Source organism: Talpa europaea, assembly GCF_964194135.1.
Source record: "Talpa europaea genome assembly, chromosome: 14".
Classification (NCBI taxonomy): Eukaryota; Metazoa; Chordata; class Mammalia; order Eulipotyphla; family Talpidae; genus Talpa; species Talpa europaea.
Genome location: NC_140082.1, coordinates 81,485,705 through 81,500,891, shown reverse-complemented (window position 1 = coordinate 81,500,891; position 15,187 = coordinate 81,485,705). Strand labels below are relative to the sequence as shown.

Genomic DNA, 15,187 nt, shown 5'->3' with positions numbered 1-15,187 from the left:
AAGTTACACTGATATTTTAAGATATTCAACTGCAGAAACAAATGGTGGAAGGTGTTCATTATGCATGCAACAGCCCTATTGTTATGCATGCAACAACCCTATTGTTTAGGGCAAATAAGATGCAAATATTACCATATTGCTATTTTTAAGAAGTATAATCACTTTTTTCCAGTCTCTCTTGTGATTTACTGAAGACCATTAAAAGATTAATAAACTATTTTGTAACTTTCCACCCAAAACAGGGTGCTTTGCTTCCCCAAATTATTTCTTAATTTGCATATTCAAAATTACTTCTAAAGGACTATCTATTATAAAGCGCTTAAAGGGATAAACCCTCAACCTTTGTTAAAAGATTTGAAAGAGGGCCTCCCCTGGTGGCCCAGCGGTTGAGCACTGGGCTGCGAAGTTGCCCGCAGCCTCTGCAGTGCCAGTTCGATCCCCGGCCACCGGCCAGGGCCCCACGTGGCGCACAGACCTCTCCTGCCGCCCGCTGCTCCCCTCACCTGAGTATTTCTTCATCAGTCTGCCTGTTCTGTTCCCCGCTCTGGCTCTGGTGGGTTCTCTCACCCTCCCGCGCTTCTGACTGTACCCAGTGCTTGTATAAATAAATAAATAAATCTTTAAAAAAAAAAGATTTGAAAGATCTGAAAATTTAGCTTTATCAGATGAACTTCTTTAGAAAAATCCATTTTTTAAAGATTCAAGAATTAGTCACTTAGTAACAATTGAGGTGTGTATAAATGCTGAAGATTTTTTGAAATGGAGTTGAAAATGGACTTGTTGTTCCGCTAAGAATTTCAACTCCAGCTTCGAGCCCGCTCCTCCCCCTTTGCAATGCAACCAAGTATGCCTTCAAATAGCATTCTTTAAAAGGAGGCTTTATGGCTTTGGAGGAGTAAGCTGATTTCACAGCCAGTTTTGCCACTGCTATGGAGAACAGCGAGCACACGCAAGCCAGCTGAAGTCATACACACGGCAAGGACTAGGGCTGCGGGGCCCCCACTACTGCTGTCAAATTGCAATTGGAAACAGCTTTTCCAAAGTACAGCATGAGAAATCAGGAATTCCTGTCCACAGCTCCCCAACCCGCTGGGTTTTTAATCAGGCCTGGCACAACCCATTAGAGATCAGAAATATAAAAATCATGATGAAACCAAACAAGAGTACCTTCTGGCTTCCAAGTTTTGTTCTGCCTGGATCCCATCCAGGCCAATAATTATTGTCACTCACCAGTTGACGAGGGACCAGTTTCTGCCTAGGGACAGAAGCTCCAGGACAGCTTGGCCTGAAGGGATGACAGCCATTGCCCTACCTTCATGTCAACCCCTGGCTGTGCAGATGATTTAACTGCTTGAATCCTTAGCTCTCTATCACCTGCTTCAATGTCATCAGTCACTTAGAGAAAAAATAGCTTTTGCAGAGATCATTGAAAAATGATTTAGGAAATTAATGAACTAGAACCATTTGATGAAAGTTTTTTCCTTAGCATTCCAACAAGGGAAAGAGTTCACGCTCAAGAAAACAAGATCAAGTCAGTAATTTAGTTAAAAAACAAAAGAAAACCTTTCAGGGTTTGGTTTGAGATTCATCCAGATGTCACTCAGTGTCCTACACATCTGTCTGCATCTAGAAGTAAGGGATGGCCCAAAGGGCCGGGTTTACAATGCCCATTTCATCTGTCAACTCTTCAATGTTCTTTGTGACACTTTTACATAAGTAGGAAAATCAACTGGAAAGTTGATCAAAATATGAATTTATCAGGTAAATGACCACCATTCCTGTTACATACAGCTCATGCTGCTGCTGATAAAGTGCTGGGTTATATAGTGATGGTAACACCCCAAAATGGGTCACCTGTGACCTTGAATTACCAGGATTACAATGATCTTTAATTACAACTCCCTTAAATGTATGATTTCCAAAGAATGAGTTGTGGTCTGATTTTTTTTTTTTTTTCACTTGCCCTAAAGGTTGAAGTCAAAGTCCATGTAATCAGTGAAACTGTCCCTGGTCCCCATGAGCCAACTACTTTCTCTTTTACCTCTTCTTCCACAGCAACTTCCTGGGACTCTCTCTGGCACAGAATAGCCTGTGCACTGCAGGAAGATGCTAGTAGATGAGTGGGTCCAGGCCCCGACAGTGGGCTGTTTCCCCAGGAGTAGCTATCCTGTCTCATTCACTTCTGAAGTTCTCCCCTGACCCTGTTCTAGAATTAAAGACCAGAGCTGAATTCAAAACAAAGCAAAACAAACTTCTACTGTACAAACTGCATTGTTAGTTATTATTAAATGAAGAAGATATTTTCAGAGAAAAGTATAGTCAGACGATGGACAATATTCTGAAAAACTGAGCAGGGAATAGGGAGAGGCTCAGGAGGAAAGCATTACGTGAAACTGAACACTCAGCAAAGGCAAACAAAGACTGAAATGTCACTCAACTATCATCAGAAAGCTTGTCCCAGGACATTCTTTAATAAGCAGCAATCAATTTTTGGATAAACATTTAAAGATAATAACTTGTCCCCAGATAAAAGCAATTACTTAAAAGCACATTAGAAACCTACTTAATGGGCAATCTAGCTACATTTTAGAGAAATTTTTAGCAATAATTAAATCAAGGAATAAAAGAATTGTAGTTAATTATAAACTCACAAGAATATTCCGCCATCTGGGCCTTGCTTCACCCTGCCAATAAAGTCGGCTTGTTAAGAGCAATAAGACTTGAACAGTTCATACCTTTGCGAATATACATCTTTTGAGCATCTTCACTATTAAATATCCCCAGTAAAGGTGAAGGACTTGCAGGACCATGAGCTGTAGGTTGAGGAAGATGTAGGAAAAGAAAGGCTTCAGGTAGAACAGAGGCATAATCAGCGTGCAGTACAGAATCCTGAAAAACCAAGCAGACAGGGGAAGCATTACTGCCAAGGTGCCTGTGAATCTTCAGTGAGAAATAAAATATTTTCCCCCCCAAGACACACACCATTTATTTCATTTCTAATGATGTCCAGGAAATTCTCAAGAGAAAACAATATCATAATATTAACTTTTCTAGCATTATTGCCATGCCATGCACACACACAAAAATATAGTTTTTCTCCGGGAGAAAAGTTAAAGCAAATGTGATTTTTGTTGCCCCACTGCCTCCACTCCAGCGTTTCTGTACCTCAGTTTCCCTCTGCGTACAGAAGACCACACAGGAGTCCTACTCACCTTTCCAGGAGTGGGAGAGAAAATTTGTAGAACAAGTGGGATAAGGCATGATTACATGGGTTAATCATTGCCGTGTGACACAAATTTATGTATTTAGCATCAAAGGGAAAAGGAAATTCTACAAAGGTAAATTTTCCAGATAAGAGGCTTAAAGAAGAATAAACATATTAGGAGTAATACGAATATTACTTCTACCTTCTAAAGTGAAATACAATCTTAGTTTCATAAATGTATTAATTTTATAAACATAAACTCCATATTTTATTAATTTCATAAACAAATCATGAACATAATTTGAACTGCTGTCAACATGCCAGACAAGCAGTGTGCTATCAGCCATCATCAGTACACAGGGCTACCTGTCTCTCCCCAACTTCACATACCACCATGATACTAGTGCAGCAACTTAGTAGGTTTGTTTATAAGTATGTTATTTCAATTAGAAATATAATCTATTCATATTAACCTGGGAAGGGAAGGGAAATTGTACACAGAATCATCACCTGAAACAAATAATATTGCAATTTTTGTTAACTTCCAGCTTTTTAAAAATGTAATACATTTAATTTTGTTTATTTTTTTTTAATTAATAAATTTTATTTTTATATTCCCCATACAAATTGGGGTCCGAATGGGGGGATTGCAATTGTATGGGGAAAAACATTTAATTTTGTTAATTTTAAATTAATATACCACACAATTGACTGGTTCTGGAGTGCAAGTCTGTGCTTTATAATGTACGGATAGGTTTGTGAAGTCACCACCCCACTAGGATTCGGGACAGTTCCGTCACCCACGGCCCCTGCGTTAACCCTCAGTCACACCCACTCCCACGCTGGATACGTGGCCACCCCTTGTCTGCTCTCCAACGCTGTAATTTTGTCTTTTCAAGAAGGACCTATAAATGGAATCACACGGGGTGTCGGCTTTTGAGACCATCTTCTTCACTCAGCATAGTGCTTGTGATGAGATGGTTCAGAGTCACCCACCTGGGCGTCCTATCAACAGCACGCTCCTGTCTACACCACGCGGTTACCGCCTCGCCCACTGGAAAGCATTTGAGTTGTTTCCAGGCTTTGACATATATGAATAGGAATGCTATAAATATTCATGTGCACATCTTTGTGTGAACATAGTTTTCATTTCTTAAGAGTAAACGCACTAGGATGAGATTATGGGGTATCGCGTGGCAAGTGTACACCTAATTAATAAGAAACTAGAACCTGTTTTCCAGAGTGCCGTGTTACATTCCCGCCATGAGAATGCCAGTTGTTCCTCATTCTCATCAGCACCTGGTATTGTCCTAGAGGGATTTTTGCTACTGTAGTAACAGTAGCTTTTGTGGGGTTTTATGTTCAATGCCTCCTAGCTTTAAATCAAAAAATTTCATGCTGTTCCAACCCTTTTGTGTATAGTCTTTCCCAAATTGAAGGGGAGGGTACTATTTCAAGGTATACAATAACAGTGCATGAATTCAAAGTGTTTATAGAAAGTTACTAAAACTTTGCCAAAATATTTTCCAATCATTTATAAGGCCACCAGCAATTTATGAAAGAAGAGTTTTATTAAATCCCAACAAGCATCAAGTGAGTTTAAAATCTAATTTATCAAATGGAACAATTTTGATTTGCATCATTTGCAATTTTTTGATGGCTTCCTATATCTGCTCAGTAGCTGTTTCCTCTTTGTGAATTATCAGTTCAAGATCTTTGTTCAGATGAGTTGTGAACTTTATGTAATAAAGATAATGTCCATTTATCTGTTTTACTTATGCAAATATTTCCAAGAAACTTAGAAAATACAGAAAAATATAAAGAAGTTAAACAAAAATTACCTAAATTTCTCACAACTCACAGATAACCCTGTATATTCTGGTGAACATATAAACATATCTTTCTTAAAAACATACTCTTTAAACGTATTTCCCCATCATCACACAATTTTATGTTACATGGACCACACTATGCATGTGATTCTGTACCCTGTTGTTTTATTTTTCCTTCAATAGTATGTATTACAGAAAGCTTTCCATGTCAATTAAAACTCTGCCAGCAAAATATACCAGCAAAGTTTTCTGTAAAGGGACAGAGAGTAAATATTTCAGACCTTTGGGCCAATTGGTCTGTGTTGGAACAACTTAATTCTGCCATTGTAGTAGGAAAGCAGCCATAATCAATACACTGATTAATAGGAGCATCTGTGTGCCAATAAACCTTTGTTAAGAAGAACAGTCAGTGGACTGGATTTGACCTGTGTGTCATGGTTGGCCAAAGCCTACTGTGTACCACCCTAAATAAGAGCTGCACAGAAATCCACTGATGGATATCATGATTTATTTACCCAGTCCTTTATTTGATAGATTGATCATAAGTTATTCTCAAATTTTCATGACATTTTGAGAGCTGTTTGTAAAGACAGATCCCTCAGATCTTGACTAACATTGTATTTTGTTAGTTTTTATCTAAAACATAATACTATTTCCATTTGTATTTTACTTCTTGTGAATATATATATATATATATATATATGTATTAGGTTGGTAAGGTCACACACTTCACACAACTAGGTTTGCAAACTATAGAGTCCTAGAAATGGAAGAGGCGGCCATTAAAATACAAATGCCTGCAGAGATCCCTGCAGACAGAAGGGGTCAAGGGCAGGCTCTGGAGTCATGACTCCCCTGTGACATTCAGGAAGTCACCTGGCTTCTCTGGGCTTCAGTGTCTTCTGTAAAATGAAAATTCCACCACCTGCCTCGTAGGATTAAAATGATGGGCAAACTGGAGCTTAGCACATACAGCAAGCACTCAGAAACTGGTCACTGTAACTCCTACTATCACCCGGAGACCAGGACTGCTCTTACCATACCCTCCTCCCACGGGAAGAGAGCTTTCCTTAAACTATGCTCAGAGCAATGCTGGAAGCAGAGGAGCTGAGGGCTGGGATTGCTGCTTTGGAATAAGGAAGAAACGCTTTGCAGGGGGAGAATAAACTCAGCTGTTGGGACTCGGAGCTGCAGCCTCCCCAAAGGACGGTCCACCCTCTCAGCCTAAAGCGCTTTCCCTTTTTTTGTTGACGGAGTAGTGGGAAGAAGGATTAAATAAATGCCTCTGTCCTTACCAGCCCTGTCCCTAACACACATGTCATGTATGCAGGACGTGTGTGAACACCAGACCTGCACCCTGACCTGCAGGCAGGCTGAGTGCAATCTCTCTTCTCCCAGGAAAATGGAGAGGCCACTCTGCTGGATTCCAAGAACAGCTCTGCTCCTGCCCTTGGCTTTGACTGTCCCCCTGGACACACTTGGACTGCAAAGCCTGGCCTCTCCTCTGCTGTAGCTTTGCTTCACATCTTCACTTTTTCAATCACTGGAGTTAAGGTGATTTTGAAATAAATCACAGTTGGTACATATACAGCAATGGGTTTTTCTGGGCTAGATGACATCGACACCAAAAAGTTGTATTTTTCTGATGAAAACTAAAAATTAATGGTCTTTTTTTCGGGGGGCTAATTGCAGGTATAAGCACTAAGTCTTTCCTGATAACAGATACTGGCCTACAGGTGAGCAACTGCCTACTCAGAGGTATCTTAGGTCTCAAAGTGACATGGAGTTGGAGAGGACACAAGAAACACCCAGTGAGGGCTGCTGAGGCTTGTTTTCAATCATTCAATTTAGCTCGAAACCTCGCTTTTCTGTGCTTCAAATGTCCTGGCTGGGGCTGCAAAGATCTTAACTCCTCACCTGAAAAATAAACAATGGGTGCAAAGGCTTCAGCAATGTGGGTGACACCCAGCACAGAGCAGGGCAGAAGGCCTGGGAGAATGAGCACAAAAGAGCGCGTGCTGCTGCTGGGCCAGAGCCAGCATTACGGTGTCGGGGGGCAGGGGAACTGTACCTGCAGACGCTGCTGGACCCCTTGGCAGGGGTGGCAGAGGCAGCAGGCGGCTGCGTTTCTGAAATGGTAACTCCTGTCACCAGGTCAAAGAGGTCCACATTCCAAGGAAATACGTAGGTATGTCAGACTAAAAGGACATGTTTGCAATGTTCGCATGGTTCAGGAAAGGCATGTATAAGTGCGTGTGAGCGAGAGAGGAGGAGGAGGAAGAAACAATGGGGTGAAAACAAAACGCTGGCTGGAAAACCCGGACAGAGGACGGATATAAAGTCTTCCCTGGGATACAATACTTGAAGTGATTTCCAAACAAACGAATAAAGAGGTTGGGCTGTGTCTGGGGGCACGTGCTATGTCCCCTCTATGGATGTGAGTGTGTGGTGCCAAGGTCATGGGGGTGGGGGAAAGCACACCTCAGGGCCCAGCACCTGAGGAGGCACCAAGGGTTTGTGGGGAAATCCACCAACTCCTTCACAAGGTGTGTAACTGGAAAGTCTAGTTCCCAGATACGCATCTGCGGTGGTGACTCTAGGGTGTGGCCAGCTTCAGCAGTACCTCCTCACCCCAAGGTGCAGGAGCTCTTCCTTGCCTGGGTGGCTGCACAGGGCCCTCGCATCCCAGGAAGGCCGAGGAAGCTGACCAGGCACCAGCAAACCAGGCTGGCCTTGGCTTGCTCAGAGCCAGACCCCAGGCCTTCAGAGGACTGAAAAAAGCTGTGTCACTTTGCACTTGTCCTTCTGGCCAACAGAGAACAATTGCAGAGAACACTGCTATGCTGTCCTGTCTTTTCCTAAAGCTGTCCACTCTGCGAGCCATTTCTAGTGCAAACATCTCCTTACCCCCAGGATTCCTGTCCGCACAAGGCTTCCCAGGGCCTGGTACTCAACGCCAGTGAGAGCTGGCTCATCAACAGCTGAAACCTGAATGAGTGCGAAGCATGAGTGGGAGGGACGTCACCACAAGCAAATGAACCCTGGGAGATAAGGAAGTTATCTGAGCATTGTTCAGGTGTTGGGAATGCTTTTGTTTTTTTCTTTTTGGAACACGGAGTAAACAGTACCAAATCTTCAAATACACAGATAAGGTGATGGTTACGAAAGTCTCTTCTACTTCTACTACGAACTTCTGAAAGATGGGAGCTCTGCCTCATTCTCCTGAGTCCTCCTCTCAACCCATGAGCTGTGGCGAGTTACAGAAAGGAAGCAATGAGCCAGCGCTGCCCCTGGAACACTTGAGTGGGACCCAAAACTTCACTTTGGATCCACCTGCCGAGACTAAACCATTATCCATTCTTGTTACTAATGGAGTAAAGGAGCGAGTCAGGGGAGTTGCTTCCCTGACCTTGGGAAGGTTTTTCTAGACTGATGAATCTCCAGTGTTATTTGTAGAATATTCAAGTAGATAGATGCGTCCAGTAATTCACAGATATAGAAGTCATCGTTTTAAAACGAGAGTTGGGAATACAATGCGAAAAACATAAGCCTGAGATGTAAATGCTTCTGAATAAAAAAGCAAACACATGCAGGTAACCGGGCCAGTAGGTGAAAACATCTGACCAGTGCAAAATGGAATTCTGCCTCTTGTTGCAGTAACAAAGTCCAGGACTTCAGTGCAGTTAAGTCTTGCTCACACTGAGAATCCTAAATAAGATCCCTAAAAAGAGCAGGGAAGAAGGGGCGGAGGGACACAGTAGCACCAACATAAAGGAAATGGTCAGGGAAAAGCTGACACTTTTTTTTTTTTTTTTTTAGGGAGGTGAGTCTGCAGGCAAGCACTGCAGGAAATTACAAACTGCCAAATAGTTAGGCTGTTCTGGGAACTGCGAAACCAATATAAAGGAGAGGTGGCTAAATCTCAGAACCACCCAACAAACAGTATTCTCTCTGGGCGGCTGGCCACAGTAGAATAGGGACATCAGGAAGGCCTGGGGATCTGGATAGAGATAAATGTGCTCCTGTGGACCACCAAATTAGCCATTAGCCACCGTGGTGCTATCAGCTCTATACCAACTCTGATGTCAGTATTGTCCTGGGGAGGCATGTGTCTGCCAGTTATGGTAGGCCAGGCATACCAGCTTAACTCTTATAGATTTTGCTTGGTATATATTTTACATGCAATCATTCTCAGTCCTTTTGCTGTAGTTACTGATGTAACAATTTTTCCTTACATAGACCGTCATGCTCACTGAATTTACTCCAAATATCATGTCCTTATTTTTTTTTTATGAATTTTATTGTTATATTCCCCATACAATTGCAGCCCCCCCCATTCTGACCCCAATCCCCCCCTCCCGCCCCCGCCCCCCTAAAAGTGTCTCAGGTTCATAGTTTTTTGTTGATTTTGATTTTCACTTTCTTATAGTTATTCATTTTCCTGGTCCCTTATTTAAGTTTTCTAGATTCCTGCTATGAGTGAGACCATCCGGTATTTTTCTTTTTCTTTTTGGCTTATTTCGCTGAGCATGATCCCTTCCAGCGCCATCCATGTTGCTGCAAATGGCATGTGTTTATCTTTTTTGAATGCTGAGTAATATTCCATGGTATATATGTACCACATCTTCTTGATCCAGTCATCTATTTTTGGGCATTTGGGTTGTTTCCAAAGCTTAGCTATTGTAAACAGTGCTGCTATAAACATAGGGGTGCAGGTGTTCTTTGGAATTGATGTTTCTGTGTCCTTTGGGTAAATACCTAGGAGTGGAATTGCTGGATCCTATGGAAGCTCTATGTTTAGTAGGTCCAGAAATCTCCACACAGCTTTCCACAGTGGTTGGACCAGTTTGCACTCCCACCAACAGTGCAGAAGAGTTCCTTTTTCTCCACACCCTCGCCAACATTTGTTGTTGCTAGTTTTTTTAATATGTGCCATTCTCACTGGTGTGAGATGGTATCTCATGGTAGTTTTGATTTGCATTTCCCTGATGACAAGTGATGTTGAACATTTTTTCATATGCCTGTTGGCCATGTGCATTTCTTCTTCAGAGAAGTTTCTTTTTAGCTCTTCTGCCCATTTTTTGACAGGATTATTTTCTTTGTTGTTGTTGAGTCTCATCAGTTCTTTGCAGATTTTTGTGATCAGTCCTTTATCATTAGTGTTGGGTGCAAAAATGTTCTCCCAGTTGGTGGGGTTTCTCTTTGTTTTTGTTATTGTCTCTTTTGCTGTGCAAAAGCTCTTTAATTTGATGTAGTCCCAGCTGTTTATCTTTGCCTTCACTATCACTGCTTTGGGTGATGTGTCTGTAAAGATGTCTTTGAGGTGCAAATCACGTAGTGTTTCGCCTATATTTCCTTCTATATATTTTATGGTTTCAGGTCTTATGTCTAGTTCTTTAATCCATTTTGAGTTGATTTTTGTGTATGGTGTGAGGTAGTGGTCAAGCTTCATTCTTTTGCATGTAGCGACCCAGTTTTCCCAGCACCATTTATTGAACAAACTTTCTTTGCTCCAATGCATATTCTTTGCTCCTTTGTCAAAGATTAGTTGACCATAAATCTGTGGGTTTATTTCTGGATTTTCTATTCGATTCCATTGGTCTGTATGTCTGTTCTTGTTCCAATACCATGCAGTTTTGATAATTATGGCTTTGTAGTATAGTTTGAAGTCTGGGAGTGTGATGCCTCCATTCCCTTCTTTTTTTTTCAGGAGAGCTTTGGCTATTCGGGGTTTTTTGTGATTCCATATGAATTTCATCAATAATTGTTCTATTTCTTTGAAGAATGACATTGAAATTTTGATTGGAATAGCATTGAATCTGTATATTGCTTTTGGAAGGATGGCCATTTTAATAATGTTTATTCTTCCAATCCATGAGCAGGGGATGTCTCTCCATTTCTTTGTGTCTTCTTCTATTTCTTTTAACAGTGTTTTATAGTTTTCTTTGTATAGGTCCTTTACCTCTTTTGTTAGATTTATTCCCAAATATTTGATTTTTTTTGTTTCAATAACAAAAGGGATGGTTTTTTTGATTTCTTCTTCTTCAGATTTATTGTTTGTGTATAGGAAGGCTACTGACTTTTGCGTGTTGATTTTGTATCCTGCCACTTTACTGAACTGATTGATGAGTTGAATTAGCTTTTCTGTGGAGTTTTTGGGGTTCTCTATGTATAATATCATATTGTCTGCAAATAGTGATAGTTTGACTTCTTCTTTTCCTATTTGGATTCCTTGGATGTCTTTCTCTTGTCTTATTGCCCTGGCTAGGACTTCCAGTATTATATTGAAAAGCAGTGGTGAGAGTGGACATCCTTGTCTTGTTCCAGATCTTAATGGAATTGCTTTCGAAAAGCTGACACTTTTGAGGCGGGGGGTGTGTGTGGATGAAGGACAGGAAAGGCAAGTGTAATGCACAAGCTCAGTTCTTTCTCTCAAGGGTTCCAGATAAATTTCAGGTGGACACTTCACCTCCCCTCTCAGCTTTCTCCACACTCTTTCAACCCTTTATCTTAGCACAAAATGTGCAACATAAGCCTTTGGGAAGAACAGAACAACTAAATTGCGAGCAGTCCCCCCACCAGCACTGCTAAAATGTCTGAATCTTGAAACAGGTCTATTATCTGCATGTTGCTTGGTCCACAGTAAATTCCCAACTAACATGGACTCATTAAATGTCATTGAAAAATGAATCTGCAGAGTCACACATTTCAGACAGAAGGAGTCAGGCTACCAATAAGGAACTGACTTCTCGTTGGCACCACCATGTGGCTTGTACAACACACACAAGCTATAGCAGGGCCACCTATGCTGGAACAATTCACTGCAACTGATTCTTCAAAACCATTGAAAACCCATCCTCCAAACTTTTGACTGCTTGGTGCAGTCAACATCAGCATAGAAAGTTTGTAACAGAAAGAAATTGCTTACAGTGAAGTCTGTTAATACTGGGATATTCGCAGTCCAACTCGCTGAAGACAGCAAACAATGGTATTGACTGCCCTCTGCAGTGGCCAGCAAATTCAGTGGAGTAGCAAGATCAAGAAAACCCCAAAGGCATGTAACTAATTTCCCTGAAATCAAGAAATGCTGGCAAGAGAATGAGTTCTTAAGTCTAGGATTTTTAAAGTCGAGGATGTGTGGGAAAGTTACACACTACCTCCACACTCACTCAACCCTAACATGATGTTCAATTGTTTATTGGGCAAGAATAAGCTTGCTTGTTGATTTTGAGACATCATGATTTTGAGACATCATGGAATATCCTTCCTTGCTAAAATCAAAACCCAATCACAGTAGACATATTTAGAAGCTTCTCTGAGAGTTCCCCAGCCTGGAAGTTTCCATAATGTTCTAAAATATGTTCTCAAATTCTTTGAAATCACCCCCCTAAGAAATGGAGTCTAATTTCCCTCCCTTGACTAGGATCTGGACTTAGTTATCTGCTTCCAATGAGGAAAATGAGGTTGGCAGTGACATGATGTGGCTTCTGAAGCTACAGGAGTTCATACAGCATCTGTCCAGCTCTCTTGAGCTGCTCACAACTGAAGTCCAGCCACCATTCTGAGAGGGGTCAGCCCAACCAAGAAGCCAAATGTAGGTGTTGCACTTGACAGGCCCACTAAGGTCCCAACAGACAATCAGCATCAACTGGCTGACTTTAAATATATTATCTTGAACTTGTGAGTAAGGAGACCTTCAAGAAAATTCCAACTTTGGGCACCTTCTGACTGCTTGGCCATCATCTGACTAACCATGTAAGAAATCCTAAGAAAAACCATTTAGATGAGGACTGTCAACTCCCAGAACCATAAGAAATAATAATGGTCAATAAATGTTGTTTAAAGGGAGCGGTCTGAAAGTGCTAATATCCAAAATATATAGATAACCCACACAACTTAACAACAATAAAACATACAACACAATTAAAAATTTGGCAGAGGACATAGACTTTTCACCAAAGAAGACATACAGATGGCCAACAGACACATGAAATGATTCTCTACTTTTCTCATCATTTAGGAAAGTAAAAATCAAAATCACAATGAGATCTCACCTCACACTAGTTAGAAAGGCTATTACCAAAGGTCAAGAAATAATAAATGTTGGCAAGGGTGTGGAGAAAAAGGAACTCTCATCCACTGTTGGTGAGAATGGAAATGGTGTAGCCATTATGGAAAAGAGTATGGAAGTTCCTCAAACAATTATAAACAGAACCACCATATGATTCAGTCATCTCACTCCTGGATGTTTACCTAAAGAATATGAAAGAATAAGAAGATATACACACCTGTATGTTCACTGCAGCATTATTCGCAATAGCCAGTGTATGGAAATAATCCAAATGCCCAATGACAGAGGAATGGATAAAGATGATGTGGAACACATACCAATGGAATACTATCAAACCATAAAAATGATGAAATCCTGCCATTTGCAATGTAGATAGACCTTGAAGAGACTATACTAAGTGCAATAAGTCAGAAAAGATAAGGCAGATACCATACAATTTCACTCATTTGTAAAATATAAAGAAAACAAAAATGAAATCAAACCTTTAGACTGATAATAGAAGGGTAGCTACGAGATAGGAGGGAGGTGGGTGATATGAGTAGAAGAAACCTGTGGGACATTTGGCAGCAGATGTGGTGAGAAAAATGTAATACTGGAGCCTACACAGTTTCATAAACTAATGCTATTTCAATAAAAAATTAAGTAAATGAGGCCTCCCCGGTGGCACAGCGGGTTGAGCGCCGCGCTGTGAAGCAGTCTGCAGCCTTGCAGTGTGGGTTCAATTCCTGGCCGGCCAGGGAGATTCCCACATGATGCAGCAGACCTCTCCTGCCTTGCCCGCTGCTCCCCTCAGCAGTGTATTTCGCCAGTCTGCCTGTTCTGCTCCCCGCTCTGTCTCTGGTGAATCCTCTCACCCTCCCATGTCTCTGGCCTCTACCCCAGTTCTTGTATAAAAATAAATTAAAAAAATTTAAGTAAATGGAGAGGATTGCAGACTAAGGCCTGGACATAACATCTGACCTGCAAACTGCTCTTCTACAGTCTGTGAGCTAAGCTGGGTTTGATACATTTTTAAAGGGCTTTGAAAGCAGCAAAGACTGATTTGCAACAGAGACCACATGTAGCCCTTGAAGTCTAAAATAGTTATTCCATGGTCCTGTACAGAAAAATCTTGCTCACCACAGTCCTTAGTCATTGAGTTTTCACATGGCTATTAGGTGGCATCAGAAAACTGGAACCAGTGGTGCCTTTTGAACATAGTAAGAGGAATCAATCAACAAATGTTAGATATACAGCATCATGGAAGTCTGAAAAGCCACAACTCAGCTGTTACCTGCAGATCAGACTTATCCCGTCAGTAACTGCTATTTTTTGTATAAAATTATGGTTTCACAAATATGCTTGCGCAGTCAAAGCTAAAGCAACGGTATGTGATTCATCAACCAAGGATAGTGTCCTCAAAACGTGTCTCAGATTTGATTCTAGATTAAACTCCAAATCCCTGGATACTCGTTAATAATTTCACTAACAACAGCTGGCATTCCCTGAGTCCTTTGTATGTTCTGAACACCATTCAAAGCTATTCTATATGAATTACTTCAGTGAAACCTCACAGCAACCCTTTTTCATTTTACATATGAGAAAATAGAGGCACAGGGAAATGATCTAACCAATTCAAGGTCACACAGGTTATAAGTGTGGAGCCAAGATTTAAACCCAGGCCTGATTTGCTCCCATGAATAACCACTGTGCTCCCCGCTGTCCCTCTCCAGAAAATGTCTAGTCAAAACACCCAGTCCTGGGGCCTCCCCTGGTGGCTCAGGCGGTTGAGCGCAGCGCTGTGAAGCTGTCCGCGGCCTCTGCAGTGCTGGTTTAATCCCGGCTGGCCGGCGAGAATTCCAACATGGCACGGCAGACCTCTCCTGTCTCTCCCACTGCTCCCCTCAGCAGTGTATTTCGTCAGTCTGCCTGTTCTGCTCCCCACTCTGTCTCTGGTGAATCCTCTCAACCTCCTGCGCATCTGGCCTGTACCCTGGTTCTTGTATAAATAAAAAAATCTTAAAAAAAAAAAAGACACCTAGTTCTGGTTCCAAGAACACAGCAGTCTTCCATTGGGAGGACAGGATCTTTGACCTCGCT

At 41.5% G+C, this 15,187-nt stretch overlaps 1 protein-coding gene across 1 annotated transcript in view; it reads right to left on the bottom strand.

Annotated features, from left to right (window-relative positions):
- CERS3 (ceramide synthase 3) overlaps nt 1-15,187 on the bottom strand; it is a gene marked incomplete at both ends in the record, with an annotated part of 60,660 nt that overhangs the window by 13,523 nt on the left and 31,950 nt on the right. Inside the window, one exon of the mRNA XM_084253056.1 lies at nt 2,736-2,889. Coding sequence (XP_084109182.1) covers nt 2,736-2,889 — 154 coding nt within the window. The remainder of the gene's footprint in view (nt 1-2,735; nt 2,890-15,187) is intronic.